Source organism: Onychostoma macrolepis, chromosome 22, assembly GCF_012432095.1.
Source record: "Onychostoma macrolepis isolate SWU-2019 chromosome 22, ASM1243209v1, whole genome shotgun sequence".
Classification (NCBI taxonomy): domain Eukaryota; kingdom Metazoa; phylum Chordata; class Actinopteri; order Cypriniformes; family Cyprinidae; genus Onychostoma; species Onychostoma macrolepis.
Window position 1 is genome coordinate 11,257,329 of NC_081176.1, and position 16,843 is coordinate 11,274,171.

Genomic DNA, 16,843 nt, shown 5'->3' on the forward strand with positions numbered 1-16,843 from the left:
AAAATTACACCTTTCTAGTGGTCAAACTTTGGTAAACTTTTAGTATGTTATTAAGGACACCTAATACTACAAAAAACAGCTGAGAAACCTTTTGTTAGAATTTTTTTAGGGTTAGGTGTTTTTTTTTCATATATGCAGCCGCCTAATATAGGAGATTCTAATGATAAGATTATTTTTTGACTGATGTTAATGGTACTACACTGAACAAAATTATAAATGCAATGCTTATGTTTTTGCCCCCATTTTTCATGAGCTGAACTCAAAAATCTAAGACTTTTTCTATGTACACAAAAGGCCTATTTCTCTCAAATATTGTTCACAAATCTGTCTAAATCTGTGTTAGTGAGTACTTCTCCTTTGCCGAGATACTCCATCCACCTCACAGGTGCGGCATATCAAGATGCTGATTAGACAGCATGATTACCAAACCTAAAGGTTAAAGTAAGTTTTAATACTTTGATTTTTAGTTGTTTTTTCTGCAAGAAAGTATATGTGTCATGTAGGCGATGTAAGGGTCAATTAGGTCCAATATGCCTGTTCCTGAAGTAGCATATAACGGACGATCAAGAAGTAGCAACAAATTTATCAGACAAACTGTTTGAAAATGACGAGTGCTAAAACAGAAAGATTCAAGTTTTTCTCCACTCTTCTTCCATACAATATTTGTATGTAGCTAGGTTTATTTTTTTACAGTTTGTTAACACAGTGTTCTTCATTTTTATTATTCGTCCTGTTCGTCTTTGTAATATACAGTCATTCTGATTGTCTTCGCCAACACAAATAGTGCTAAAATGTTTGGACTGACTGACTTTGCTGCCAAAATGTCAGAGGAGGAAGGCAAGGACTCTCTGTCTGAGATGAGTCTTTCAGAGGAACAAAGGTAAGACCGTCTGTTTTCGGAGAACCATTTTAAACACAACTGAAATATCTTTTTTTGTTTGTTTGTTTTTTCTGTTAAGTGTGTGTGTGTGGGTATCACAACTGAAATATAAATATTTTCTGTTAAGTGTGTGTGTATATTTATGTATTAATTTCTTTATAAAATGAAAAGAAAGAAAAAAATGCTGACCCCAAACTTTTGAATATCATTGTATATTGTAACACAACATTTCTTTTTTAAATAAATGCTATTCTTTTTAACTTTTTATTAATCAAAGAATCCTAAAATAAAATAAAAATATCACAGGTCCCCAAAAAAATATGAAGCAGGACAATGGTTTCCAACATTGATTATAAATCGGCATATTAGAATGATTTCTGAAGGATCCTGACACTGAAGACTGGAGTAATGATGCTGAAAATTCAGCTTTGATCACAGAAATAAATGATATTTTAAAGTATATTAATATAGAAAACTGTTATTTAGAATATTTCACAAAATAACAGTTTTTTTTCTGTATTTTTGATCAAATAAATACAGCCTTGTTGAGCAGAAGAAACTTCTTTAAAACATATTAAAAATCTTACTGATCCCAAACTTTTGGGTGGCAGTATATCTCTGATTACCCCAAAGAGCAAGATCACAGCTGAGTCTGAAATTGCTGCCTTTACCCTTAAATAGCTAGCTAGCACTATTTAAGGGAAAAGCCAATTGTAGTGGTTTCCAAAACGATAGCAGACATTATTGAGTGCACTTATTCAATCTCAACATGCACCGCAATAATGAGTGTACAACCGACGTAGACTCAGCTGCTAGAGAATACTCATAATGCACTGTGAGGGTTGTGCGAATGAAATCCCCCATCTCTCTAGATTCTAGATAGATGGACGATTTAGCTGCAGGCACCATCTTCTAGAGTTTGTCCAGTACAGACATTGCGGTTTATTGCTCTGGCAACATCTGCACTCCTCATGCCTCCCTGCAGCTGGACTATGACATGTTCAAGCAGGTGATCAGTGAGCCTGGGCATCAGGTTAATTCAGGTGTTTTTCAGAGTCAGTATTAAGGTCTCTTTAATGTCCTAAGATATTGTCACTGTGACCTTAATTATCTTTAAAATACAATATCCTGAAAAAGTGGCTTTTCTTTCTTTTTTTTCTTTATTTGCGGAGTTTAGTATATGATTCCATAAGTCAGAATATGTGGTATTAAGATGAAACATACCTAGATGACCTACTACCTGAGCTCAAATTGAGCGGGGATGTGGGGGAATGGCATATCCCTTGTTGAAAAAATGTATAACAAACATCCTCTCTGTAAAACCACCATCCCCTCTTACCGTCCCCTTTAGATTAATAATGTTGTGTAAAACTTATCATGCAAATTAAATATTAAAATGATCTAATTTAGTTTGTAAATGATCATATGTAATGTTTTTGAATTAATCAAGTGAGCCAATGATTAATAATCGATTCATAAAGACGGTCACTTGCTTTGTTTCTAACTTAATCAGCCGTTTTGAACGAATGATGGAATGATTCAGTGAATCATTTATTAAAAAAGGGACTTGCTGCCACCTACTGGCAGTTTGTTATATTTATTCATCCATGACAGCCCTAAATCAGTCAAGGTACCAGCACAAAAACACATACAGCAATATATTGATTAATTATTGACAAAAAAATCCTCCCATTTAAGGCCCCAGAAGAAAAACAGCTTATAAATCATAGTTCATTTAAGAAAGCTTATTTTTTGTTACATAAAATGTATGACATGCTGCTTTTTGGATGCTTTTATATAGGCCTAAGTGGTCTAAGTCTCTTTCCCAAAATTCAGCTTTGTTGCAGAATTTCAGCCACTACGAGCCAGTCCCACAATGACCTTTCATTAGGACGTGCCATTTCTGTGTCTGTAGCTTTAAATGCTAATGAGGAGGAGAGAGGCGGGGCAGGGTGGAAGACATAAAGGGAAGATTACAAATTGGGTTATCTAAGCTTTCATTTTCTCAAAGGCGAAGCAGGATACCCAGGGCTCGGTTTACACCTATCACCATTTCTAGCCACTGGGGGGGACCATAGGCAGGCTAGGGGAACTCATATTTATGTTAAAAAACCTCATAAAGTGAAATTTTCATGCCATGGGACCTTTAAAGATTAGGCAAATTTTGTAAAACATTGTGTAAAGTTGGCTACAGGACCCCTGCCCCACCATCCCCCCTGAATTTTTTTTTACAATTCAACCACAGCCTACTACTTTTGTTAAAATTCTGAAGTGTTTAGCCTGTGGATATGTGGTGGGGAACAGTGGCATGTCTGATATCTTTGGTAACGTGATAATGCCAATATGGCAGATTTATTGTGTCCAGATTGCATTTATACTAGACACATACATCATTATAGAGTATTTATGTAAGTGAAGAAAGCTCTTAACAAAAGGATTTTGAACATTATTTCAGACAAGGTAAATATGTGGAAATACAAAACTGTTTACAAGTTTGAAGGAGGATGTATTGAGGTTGAGGCATGATCTTATAAGCCACTATGGTTCCCAAAAAGCAATCGGAGAGAAGGAAGTATACCAAGAAAAAAACAAATTTGCCTAGTATACTCTTAAGTTTTAAGACTCTAGGACAGTTTGCAGGGCTCGCAAATTTTCAAAATCCCTGGTAGCCCTTCGGGCAGGTACTCTTCAGGTTTTGGTAGCCCGAAAATTTATTTAACTAGCCCAAATAAAAATAAAAAAAATACCTTTTTTTTTTTTTTAATAGAAAATCAGATAGGAGTATTGTCAATCAGAAATATTTTCAATACACAAATATCAACAAATATGAAGGAAGGAAATGTATTTCACTATTTACAAAGTATCTGCAGATAATTTAAGGCATTTTAAGAGCTGCAGAAGTAAAATGAACACAGTGTGAGCGGGGTTGGACCATGTCTATAGTAACATACAGTATTAAGCCATAAAATTACATGATTTACAGTTCAGATACAGGTTTTCACAAAACAAAAATGTTATACAACAGCATTTCAGATTTAGACCATTTTTATGAAAAGGGATAAATCAAGCATATAAATTATTATATAAAATTAAACATAAATATTAATGTCTAATTGTTGAGATTTTTAGAAAGCACATTAACTTCTTTCTCATTTACAACTCTGTGTTTGCTGCTTAAAAACATGGATCGATATTTGCATTGATCTGACCATAAACAGCAAGAAAGGCTTATTGGAAATGCAAATTCATTCTCTGCCACGAGGTGGCACTTTAGGTGCGGCTTAATATAGCGGTTTCCCCGTTAGAGACTGAACACAAAGCAGCACCATCCGCGCTCATAAACGCTGCTTTAACAGGCATTCTAGGTAAGATGAAATAAAAATGCCAACGACACGTTTCTGAGGACAGTCGGTTACCTTCACATACATTCCCATAAAGACATCTGCGCCGCGTTTTGACTTGAAACTCATATTTATTCAATTGCATTTTGAAGTTTAATCCAGCTGTATCGCCATTCTTGTCTTTCCGTCCCCAACTGTAAGACCTCTAGAAATGATAATTAAGACATTTCTTATACCATTTAACGTATTTAAAACGTTTTATGGCCTTAAGTTTGATAGAACTAAATTGAAGAGTTTTTAAGGACCTGCGGGAGCCCTGTATTTTAAGATAGCCCGTCGAGCAGGGTGGTGAAACATTTTGGTAGCCCGATTGGAAAACACAATAGTCCCAGGACGTCGGGCTAGCGATTTTGCGAGCCCTGGTTTGGTGGTGGTAATGTCAAAGTTTCATTTTAGACAAAGCTACTCGTGGCCTCTAAACCAATATCAAACATGTTGAGATAACAAATGTGACCCTCTCTGTGATATCCAGGCTAAAGTCTCAAAATCTAATTATGAGATAACAAGCGTCAAAGTTGGATTTCAACCATTAATTTCACTATAATTTCAATCTTTCAGCCTTACTCAGTCAATATTAAAGATATGGAGGTTAAATTTTCACAGAATGTTCTTTACCTTATGAAGGATGATTTTGTGTAGAAAACAGTAAATCACAAAAAAAAAAAAAGACTTTAGCTGGGTCACAAAGGGTCACAAATGTGTACAATGCCAAAATTAGCATTATATTGCTGTTTGCTAGTTTCTTCTTCAACTGTTGGAATAAAAATAATACACGATTGTAGTTTAGTAAAACTGTATTTAATTACCATTTGCAACATTAATCTCTTAACTTAGTGGGTACCTCAGTTATTTTATTTTATTTTATTTTTCTCTCTCTGTTCTTTGTGTCTTTAGTGTAAGATCAGGCTCACGTGTGTTCAGCTCTGTGTCTGTGAAGAGTGAAGGACCAAACTTCAGTGAGAAAAAACCAAGGTAGTTAATGTGTTTTGCATTAGTATTGCATTAGCTAATTTCTCTACTGTGTAATCTGCAATAGAATTTAACTAAATGAAACGCAGTGCTAAGTGCTATATTGTATTTAATTACTATTTGCCCCACTAAACCTTATGCAATGGGACTAAACCTTTAATAACATGTTTATTTGTTTCTTTCTGTTCTGTGTGTCTTTAGTGTAAGATCAGGCTCACGTGTGTTCAGCTCTGTGTCTGTGAAGAGTGAAGGACCAAACTTCAGTGAGAGAAAACCATCATCTACCAAAAGGTAGTTAATGTGTTTTGCATTAGCTAATTTATCTACTGTGTAATCTGCAATAGAACTTAAGTTTCAAGTTTAATTTATTTATGTAGCACTATTTACAACAGCAGCAGCTGACCAATGTGCTTTACAGCATCAAATAAAATTAGTAAATAGAACATAAATAAATAAAAAATGGAAAAATGAAAAAGCAAATAAATAAAATCACAGCTAAAAACCAAATTATATCAACATTTAAAATATATAACAAAACATAAGAAATAAAACCAGAATTGTCATCAAAAATCAAATACAGAGATGGAACATCAAGGGACATTGAAAGGGATGGAGAAGTAATGCGTTTTGAGTAGAGAAAAACCTGTAAAGTAGGAGCAGATCTAACATGAACTGGTAGGCTATTCCAGAGTTTAGGGCCTACAACAGCGAAGGTACATTCACCCCTTTTCTTTAATTTAACTCTAGGAACAGTGAGCAATCTAAGAGCTCGAGAGGGGTTATGTAAGGAAAGCAGTTCGGATAAATATGAGGGAGCTAAGTTGTTTAAAGACTTAACCCTTTAACGCGCATGATCACACCGGTGTGATCAGTCTTGGCTGGTCCTTGAAGCATACGATCACACCGGTGTGATTAGAACGTTCAGTGCGTCACGTCATCAACTGCTGAATTCAAATCTGCTTTCTCCAATGGCTGGCGCGAAGCCAGATCGGACCATAGGACGCGCTGAGCGTCATATTATCACAAATATTCAGTGTTTTCAACCATATAATGCTTATTTTAGGTTCCAGACAGTTAAATACACATAAGTACTAGCAAAACCATACATTTATAGTTTGTAAAATATGCGCTGATGTCTATGGAAGCAGCAATAACGATCCTTACAAATATAATCTGACGACATGTTTTATTGATATCATATAAAGATTGTGTAGATAACTTTTAAATTTACTCTGCTCTTCTCCCAGTTTACTGGAGACTTACTTTAACGTGTTTCGGGAGGAGAGGATGAATTTGCGTGTTGTAAATCTCAAAGCTCGGATTCAGTGCGGACAAACATGGCGGCGCCATATCTCCCGCTATAGATCAACTAACACGGTCATTATAAAAGTGTTTAAACTACCCAATACATTTACTTGCACATATTTCAGAATCGGAATATCAGATATTTCATGATATAGTGATTATGTTTGTGAATAATAATAAAAAAAAAAAAAGGAAAAACTAAATAAAAGCGATCCATGTGTCATACAGCGTTATTGTGGCTGTGGTGTGTCACATGACAAGCATGACACGTTGCCATGGAAACAAGGGCATACATTCTAAAATAATGGTCGCCTGAAACTCACGCTGGGGGCTTAGCTAGAATATTTTAAACTCACGTGTGAAAAGGTTAAAGACAAAAACAAGGATTTTAAACTCCACTCTAAAATGCACAGGCAGCCAATGCAGAGAAGCTAAGACAGGAGTGATATGGGTAAATTTACATAGGCCCATTAAGAGTCTTGCTGATGCATTTTGGGCCAAGGTAGTGGCATTCATTCTTCTCGGTTCGGTACACTTTCACAATGCAACATTGCAAAGCGTACTGAACTTTGCTTATGCAAGTGACGGGAGTAGAACTGTGCTCTTATTGGTCAGAGTTCACCGGTTTACGTTTCTCTGCATAATTCATCAAGATGGATTGACAAGTTTGCTCCCTGGGCTTATTGTGGCTTTACGTGAAGAGGTCCTGACATACACAAGCCGTTATTGTCAGATCTGCAAGAAATGGGACCCAGATGCAAATGAGCAGACAAGGGCGTTTTATTAACAAGACAGACTAGAACAGCAGGGAAGAATGGAGGTGTGAAACAGTCCAAAAAGAGGGGCAGGGCAGACGGCACAATACGGGCAGGAGGGATGACCACTGAGACAGTCCGAGATGGCAACAGACTCGAGCATGGGGGAGGCAGCTCCAGACGACGGACTAGGCAGGAACACAGGGAACCTGTAGCTTGAAGTAAAACTCAATGGCCGCACCAGTCTAGCCAGGCAGGTTGGTAGCTGCAGTCTAGCTCTGGGATGACTGGAGAGACTCAGGGATAACTGGAACGGACCTAGGATCCTCTGCAGTGATCGCTTCTACACTGACTGCAGTTAACTCCGTGGACTCGGAAACAGATACGGCAGTCTTAGCTGCTCTCTTCCTCAGTCTACGCTTTAACATAGGGGACTGAAGAGGGTCTTGAACTTGACTCGACATGAGGGGGGAGGGTGACATAGTCTCTGCAGGCTGACTCTGGCGGTGTAAGGACCTGCCAGTCCTTGCGATGGTGCAAATACTTGGAAAAGGTCCAATAATCTAGGCCTCTTAGTTGCTCCATTTCCCATTATGGTAGGGGCCATCCAAGCAGAGATTAAAAGCCTCTTTTAGAGTTGAGTCTGGGTACTCCAAGCCCTTTGCCATGGTCCAGAAGAACTGGGCAAATGAGCCCACCTCCCAGCCCTGCTGGCAGAGCGATGCCACTGCCCGTTGGAGTGCCAGTCTCTCCTTGGAGGTACTGGGAGGAACAATACGGATGCTCATTGCTGGGTCCTGAGTCGGCTGGTTTGTTATGTCAGGGATCTGCAAGAAATGGGACTCAGATGCAAATGAGCAGACAAGGGCATTTTATTAAAAAGACGTAGATTAGAACAGCAGGGAGAATGGAGGTGTGAAATGATCCAAAAAGAGGGGCAGGGCAGATGGCACAATACGGGCAGGAGGGATGACCACTGAGACAGCAACGGACTCGAGCACGGGGGAGGAAGCTCCAGAGGACGGACTAGGCAGGAACACAAGGAACCCGTAACTTGAAGTAAAACTCAATGGTCGCACCAATCTAGCCACCAAGTAAGGATTCACAGAACCAGAGACTTGACACGTGAGAATGGAGAGCTGCTTCCAGGCAGTAGGGGTCAGAGGCCAGGGAATCTGGGTAAGGGCAGGACAGGACAAATCATGATAACAAACAAGACGAGACTAAAGACAACACGACACAAGACAGACAATTGAAAACAAAAGAGAACAAAAGCAGAAGCAATAAATAACCAAAACTAGCCAAAGAAATAAACAGGAAAAACAAAACACCAAGATACAAAAAGGAACTGGAACTGCAGAAAACTGCGGGTAAATTAAAAGAGAAACAAAACTAGATTACAATACACAAAATCAAAAACAAGAACTAGACAGAACTAGAGAAGACAAAAAGAAAACGAGGTTATGAAATAACTAGATAAGAGATTAAAAAAACAACTAGATAAGAGATTACAATAGCTAGAGCAAGATCAAAGGATAAATTCTGGAGCAAGAAACGGGCAAACATCAAAACGAACCAGCAAAGACACAAGGGAAAGGAGCACAATATAAAGGAGCAGAGCACATGAGGATCAGGTGAACACAATCAAGCAAATGAGGACTAGACAAGGACTAAACAAGGGGGCGTGACTGGGGAAACAAGGAGGTGGGACAAGAGGAGCACATGGCAAACACAAACAGAGACAGAGCCATGTGCTCAGACACAAAACAAGCAAAGAAACATTGAACAGGGACAAGACAGACAAGACTGGGTTAACCTAAAATGCAGTTAGGTACCATGTGATATCATCTTTTCTTCTGTGATTTAGTGACAAGGGACAGAAGACCACAGTAAATATCGGTGCAGAATTTACACGGTGGCAGACTCTGAAAGCACAGAAGGGAATGAAGAGTGATGTGGAACTGGCATCTTTTCTTCTCAACAGGTAGGAACATAATATACCACAGTTTACCTTTAACTGTTTAATTCACAATGTATCGAAAATACAACGTCAAGATGTATAATTGACTGAATATGCCATAACAGGCATCTTGGTTTTTAACTATGATGTACATGTGCCTTTGGACGCAAACAATGAAAATGTCATATCGACTGAATTCATTGAAAATAAAATTCACCGCCTTGTAAAAGTGTAATTATAGTAATTCAATATATGTTTGAGCATTTCTATAATTAAATATTAATAGTTAAACTATTAATCATGCTTGGTACCACATTAGCAAAAAGATTCAAGAGGATGGCATGTGTTATTTGATTTCTCATAAGAGTGGGGAAAATTGACTTTGGCTATTGGACATTCTCTTTCCAAAAGATCTCTATAGTAAATTTCTGGAAACATTATAATTTATTTAAATTTACTTTGAACAGTGGCCAAATGTATTTTTCTAACAGGGTTCCATATAACAAATCTGGCTCAGACTTCCAGAATTACCGCTTCCGCAAGAATTTCAATGAAAATCTCCTATGGATCTTCAAGGTAGGGAAAATCATTTATACTATTATTAGTAGTATTATTAGTATCGTTTATTATAGTAAAACAAATAGGTTATTAAATGTTCATTTTTATTTATTTATTTTTTTTAAATGACAGTTAATCAATATTTGCAATGTTTTCCTTTGGAATTTGCTGTTATCAAATAGGGACAGATGTAATCGCTTGTAACCCCATAAATTACCTCAGAAACTATCAAGTAACACCTTTAACTGTGTAATTAGCTACATAATGATTTTTGATATTGTCAATCAGCATCTGTTTGAGTGTCATAGTTGGCTTCAGGGTCTAGTTGCATTCTGAAGTGTTCACGTTTATCTACCACATTTCTGGTAATAGTCGACTTCTTAGACAAAGACAGTAGAATGTAACAAAGTAAAGGCTTTCATCTAAAAGAGGCTCTACCTTGAGTGCCCAGCTTATTTGTTGTGTAGCCTTTATTGGACTGCTATATGAATAGCCTTATTTGGACTGTCAGCAAGTCTGTGTATGAGGTGGGGTCCTTTCATTTCATAACAGTCTTTTCAGAGTAGAAAGCATGCAGCTGACTGTGACTAGCAAGCATTACATTGAGTCCAGAGTAATTATGAAATTTAAACAGTGGTGTTTAATCCTTAGTGTTCAATACATATAGGAAAAAAACACTGGTTAGTCATTTAACTAGGTTAATAATTTTACTTACTGTGTATAAATACGTTTTAGTTCATGCTGGTGTTCTAGAATTTTCAACTGTTGACAGTGGTTAACTTGCACTTGAGCGACCTTCATTTTAGGACCCTACACCAAAAATGAAATACACAAAGTATAGTGGTATAGTGTACAAGTTTATTTATGTACATAATGTATACATGTAATCAGGGTTTGAATTTAACTTTTTCATCCACCTGCCAATTTGGCTACTATATTTAAGTTACCGGCCATTCATAACTTCTACTAGCCAAAAAAAATGTATAAATAACAACAACAACAACAACAACAAAAGGCTGGAGGTAGGGGCGGTTCTAGGATGAGTAGATATCCAGGGCTTAGCCCAGGAGAAATTTTTTTTTTTATAATAATAATTAATTAATTAAAATTAATTTGACTCTGAAAATACCCACAAAAGATTATTTAAAGCTATTTTTGTGTTGAATGATAAAGTATCAAGTTGCAAATTGTAGCTTTAGAAATAAATATTTTATTTGATTCAACATAGAATTTATTACACAAACATTTAGGCTGCAGCTGCCTATCATAAACTATGGAACATAAAATAAAATCATTTTAGAAACATCTAAGTATTTTTGTTCATACAATGAAAGTAATTGGTAACAAAAAAAAAAAACAATTTCGTTACCAACAGTCTTCAAAATACCTTCTTTAATGTTCCACAAAATAAAGGTTTGAAACAACATGAGGGTGAGTAAATGATGACAGAATATATTTTATATATATTTATTTATTTTGGTGAACTATCCCTTTAATGTTTTTATTTTTCTTCTTCTTTTTTTTATAACTGAATATTGGCCTTCAGATGTGTTAAGGCCAGGACTCTTATCAAATATGTCAAGTTTGGGGCAGATCAGACATTGTGTGTTTAAGTTAGTGTGAAACAAGTCATTTCCTGTCACCAGCAGGTGGCGCTATAATTTTAACTGAATATTGGCCTTTTGATGTGTTTAGGCCAGGGCTATTATAAAAGGTGTGAAGTTTGGGGCAGATAAGACATTGTATGCATGAGTTACAACAACTTCCTGTGTCATGGTATTAATAACATGCTTTAGTACTTAGTAAGTGTTACTAGCATGTTTGACCATTATTCTAGCATGTTTAGCACACAATGGCATAATTTACAGTGTTGCTAAAACTACAAACTAGTTTAAGGAAACAGAACCTTTCACACTTCCGCCAGGTATGAGACATAATCCTTATTCTTTTATCATTATTATTTTGTTTTTATTCAGCCATTATCAGCCTTTAAACTGGCAATAAAACGTTTACCAAGCCACATCGCTTCAATCCCATGATACATTTTCCCAACTATTATCAAAAGTATTTCTAAATAAATACAACAAACATTTCTTGCGACCTTACGTGAAGTATTATGACAAAATGCATTATAAAGAAGAATTGGACCTGTTCTGCAGCTGCATTAGAGCTAATATTAGCATCATGCTTCATAAGACAATTTATGAGATTAATAGTACACTTTTACTCGAACTCACTTCAAACCACCATCGAGTGTTTGTAATAACGTGCTTTTACGATCACATGTGGAATTTGGTCGTTTACTGTTGTTAAAATATGCTATTTATAGCTTTTTATATCGCTGCACAAATTAGCATTTCAGATGTACACATTAATCTAAAAAAAAATCATATACAGACCATATCCTATCGTAATCGTGTGTTTATTATCTTATATAATCTATAGTGGCTGTTGTCATGTTTATTTCTGCTGTGTAAAAGCCATGTATGCTGTGGCTGAAACTCACGTTGTTTGTGATGTTACAACCGCCTCTCCGTTCTTAAGTTGCCAGGGATACATTCCAAGTATAATACACATTAGTAAAAGGATCTTTTTCATTTTTATTTGTCTATATACACTTTGGGCGGCTGCGGTAAATTAAAAAAGTAGCTCAAAACGGCTCTGTAATTTTTCCCGCATCTGTATTTTCAAAATAGCCCACTTGTGCCGTCACCCTGGCAACACTGGTTCACTGTACCCTCATCACACAATGGCCGTTTCTCAAACAGAAGGCTGCATCCTTCGGAGGCCGCATTTGTAGGCTGCATACGTCATAAAAAAGATCTTATTTTAGAATATTAATAGTTATAAATTTGACCATTATTCTTAGTTAAGTGTAAATTATTGTAATATGCTTATGACTCGCAAATGTAATGCTCAGTTAACTGAAATAAACCAGGCTTGATGATGTATGCAGCCTACAAATGCGACCTCCGGAGGATGCAGCCTTCTGTTTGAGAAACGGCCAATGATAGATAACTTTCCGCGCTGTGAAGACGGGAAGAAGTTGGGGTCAAACCTTATCAAGCGATTAATTTGCGTTAATTTTTTGATTAATCGCATGCGTTAACGCGTTAACGTTGACACCCCTAGTTTTAACACAGCTAGCACTGTCAGGTGCTTTGATAGATATTTGTTCAATGTGTTAATGCAGTTGAGACATGTTTTCAAAACTTGCCTTTTACAGTTATATATTTTATCTGATTTATTCTTGTAGGTTAAATGATTGTAACTTAACAGACAAAAGCTGTTCAGCTCTGGCTGCTGTTCTTGGATCAGATACCAATCTGAAAGAACTGAACATGAACAATAATAATCTGCAGGATTCAGGAGTGAAGCTGCTTTGCATTGGACTGAAGAATATACAGTGTGAATTGGAGATACCTTGTCGCTCCGTCCCACCGGCTCAGTTGGGCTCCTTCCTCCCGCCAACTCCACCTTGGTCCTCAGTCGCTCCGGCTCCGCCGCGGATCTCCGGAGCTCCGCCTTCGCCTCGGTCGCCAGAGCACTCGGCTCCACCTTAGCCCCCCGGATCCTCGGCATCCCCCTGGCTCGTCGGCTCTCCGTCTCCGCCTCGGGCTCCTCCACCACCTGCTCCGCCGCCGTTGATCGGCCCCCTGGAGTCGGAGGCCATTCCTCCTCCATGGCTCCTCCCTCCGTCGGCTCCACCGTGGGCCATCATCGTGGCTGTGGCCTGGGTCCTGCCAGGCTCCTCCTGCTCCGGGTCCCTCCTGTCACTTCCCTGGCTCCTCCCTCCTTCGTTGCCTCCTTGGTCTCTGTCTGCCGACCTCCTCCCGGTGGTCCGTCCTCCTCCTGAACCTCCGCCATGGTTCCCCAGGTTGTTCCACGGTGCGAGGACGCACCTTCCGGGAGGGGGGAGTAATGTCACGCCCCTGGACTGTCTTGTGTGTTTTGCTCCCCATGTGTGCCCTGTGACCAGTTTCTGTCTCCCTTTGATTGTTTAATTTGATTCCAGGTGTGTCTCCCTAGTCCCTTGATTGTCTTGTCTTTATAAGCCCCAGTCCTTTCAGTTAGTGTTTGTCGGTCTTTAAGTGTCAACCCTACCTGTGATCTGTGTTCCTGTCTGATTATTAAACTCCCGTATTACTAATTCCTCGTCTTCTTGTTCCTGGTTCCCGTGCTCCCCTGTGAAATGTGACAGATGAATACAATCAACACTTTGTTGATTTACAATTAAAGTTGTAACATTGTATAGTTTTTAATGCTAACATTATATTAGATAATTGTGTAGTTAATATTTCTCACTAGAAAACACATTGGATTTTTGTGATTTTAATGTTTTAAAAGTAATAATTCTAGGATCAATGCACTCAATTCATGGAAAATGCCTGCAATATATAATTAAAACATCATCTAAATTTGTATAGCAAATGTCCTTTCCCTTCTCATGTTTGTCTATAACTTTTTTTTTTTTTTTCATTTTAGATCTGATGGAAGAGAATGAGGAGAATGAAGAACTGAAAGAAGTGAACATGTCAAAACTGAAGAAAAGTCTCTCGCAGAATGAAAGTACATTTTTATTGAGAAGAAGAGCAAACAAAAAATGTACTTGCCCTCAGCAGTGTTGGGCAATAACTAGTTACTAGTAATTTAGTTACTGTTATAATATTATTTTTGCAGTAACTAGTAGTGTAACTAATTACTAATAAGATTTCAGTAATAATATTACAGTTACTTTCCATAAAACAGCTTAGTTACTTAGTTACTTTTGATGCCTCAACCCGCTGATTTAAAATCTAACAATCAAATAATTCCTAGATTTACTTTCATAATTTTCATGACTTGCACATGCATGTGATGTCCCCAGTGCAGCAGGCAAGCTTGGAATATGGAAACTTCATACTTTACATGCATTACATCCCTCTGATCAGCATGTGGTACATTATATTAATATATTAAAATATTTTTGGAAAATTAAACAGTTTCTCACAAACTCATGTGATTTGATAAAATACATAAAGAAATTGAATCGCATATGGCTACACATAACAATTAATGAGATGAATACAACACTTCTACTTGAATGCCATTATCAATCACTATTGAGTGTTTCTAATAACATTTGTTCTTTGTGTGGGAAGAATTTTTTATGGCTGGATGTTTTAAAATTACACCAGAAAAGACACAGTGGTGTGAAGAATCATGTTTGCTTTGAGTGTGAGAAGATCTTTATTACAGATGCTGAACTGAAACAGCACCAGAGAATTCACACTGGAGATTCTTAGACTGGTGAACAAACTGTGTTAGTGTAAACTGTGATGAGATTAAATGAGTCGAGTTAAATTTTTTCCAACTGAATCTGCTTGTACTAACAGTAATTTCATGATTTTTGTTATATCTGAGCAATGATTATATCTTTATCATAATTGCTTTTTGGATCTTTCATGTTTTAAACCTTTTAATCCCTAATAAATTCTGTTCTGCCCCAAACTTGACTGAGAATGAATGAGATTTCTGGGTCTGTAGTATTATCGTCTGTCTAATTAACTGTCCCTCAAAAAAGTGAACTGAATTCAGGATCCCAAAATCCTTTGAAACGTACTGATACATTGAAGGCTAAATTGGGTGATAATTGAACATGCAAAACTGATGGAAGTCTGCAAGTATTTTGCAGAGATGGCAATCAATGTGACTTGGCTTTACGATTAAAACTGAAAACAGTTAAAAGTGTCAGTGGTGCGGTAAGTGGAGCAATTTTATATTCCATATCTCAGCTACACTCTTAAAAATAAAGGTGCTTCACGATGCCATAGAAGAACCTTTTTGTCTAAATGGTTCCATAAAAAACCTTTAACATCTGTTTCACAAAAGGTTCTTTGTGGTGAAAGAAGGTTCTTCAGATTATAAAAAGGTAAGGAAGAGATGGTTCTTCAAAGAACCTTTGACTGAATGGTTCTTTGTGGAACCAAAAAAGTTTCTTCTATGGCATCGCTTGAAGAACCTTTTGAAGCACCTTTACTTTTAAGAGTGTAGCACACATCACAGAGATGTATATTTGATGTCTACATTTACATCTGTAAGATGCATTTTTTTAGAGTGTTTGCTCATCTGCATGACAACTAGATGTTTCCCACTAGATGTTATATACAGTGGGTACGGAAAATATTCAGACCCCCTTAAATTTTTCACTCTTTGTTATATTGCAGCCATTTGCTAAAATCATTCAAGTTCATTTTTTTTCCTCATTAATGTACACACAGCACCCCATATTGACAGAAAAACAGAATTGTTGACATTTTTGCAGATTTATTAAAAAAGAAACTGAAATATCACATGGTCCTAAGTATTCAGACCCTTTGCTCAGTATTTAGTAGAAGCACCCTTTTGATCTAATACAGCCATGAGTCTTTTTGGGAAGTCAGAGCTAGGTTTTTCACACCTGGATTTGGGGATCCTCTGCCATTCCTTCTTGCAGATCCTCTCCAGTTCTGTCAGGTTGGATGGTAAACGTTGGTGGACAGCCATTTTTAGGTCTCTCCAGAGATGCTCAATTGGGTTTAAGTCAGGGCTCTGGCTGGGCCATTCAAGAACAGTCACGGAGTTGTTGTGAAGCCACTCCTTCGTTATTTTAGCTGTGTGCTTAGGATTGTCTTGTTGGAAGGTAAACCTTCGGCCCAGTCTGAGGTCCTGAGCACTCTGGAGAAGGTTTTCGTCCAGGATATCCCTGTACTTGGCCGCATTCATCTTTCCCTCGATTGCAACCAGTCGTCCTGTCCCTGCAGCTGAAAAACACCCCCACAGCATGATGCTGCCACCACCATGCTTCACTGTTGGGACTGTATTGGACAGGTGATGAGCAGTGCCTAATTTTCTCCACACATACCGCTTAGAATTGAGGCCAAAAAGTTCTATCTTGGTCTCATCAGACCAGAGAATCTTATTCAGGTGTTTTTTAGCAAACTCCATGCGGGTTTTCATGTGTCTTGCACTGAGGAGAGGCTTCCGTCGGGCCACT

General features: G+C 37.6%; 1 protein-coding gene across 1 annotated transcript; it reads left to right on the forward strand.

Moving 5' to 3' along the window:
* The first annotated feature begins 791 nt into the window (after nucleotides 1-791).
* LOC131530988 (uncharacterized) lies at nucleotides 792-15,308 on the forward strand. The gene is made up of 8 exons (XM_058761540.1): nucleotides 792-880; nucleotides 4,201-4,245; nucleotides 5,176-5,253; nucleotides 5,452-5,541; nucleotides 9,178-9,294; nucleotides 9,762-9,846; nucleotides 13,191-13,667; nucleotides 14,314-15,308. The coding sequence occupies exons 1-7, from the start codon at nucleotides 792-794 to the stop codon at nucleotides 13,389-13,391; spliced, it is 705 nt and encodes a 234-aa protein (XP_058617523.1). The 3' UTR covers nucleotides 13,392-13,667; nucleotides 14,314-15,308.
* The last annotated feature ends 1,535 nt before the right edge of the window (nucleotides 15,309-16,843 follow it).

Coding starts and splice junctions, on each gene's coding strand:
- LOC131530988 (XM_058761540.1), top strand. CDS start 792: ATGTTTGGACTGACTGACTTTGCTGCCAAAATGTCAGAGGAGGAAGGC. Junction 4,246..5,175: donor TGCTTTAACAGGCATTCTAG/GTAAGATGAAAT, acceptor TTGTGTCTTTAG/TGTAAGATCAGGCTCACGTG. Junction 5,254..5,451: donor TTCAGTGAGAAAAAACCAAG/GTAGTTAATGTG, acceptor GTGTGTCTTTAG/TGTAAGATCAGGCTCACGTG.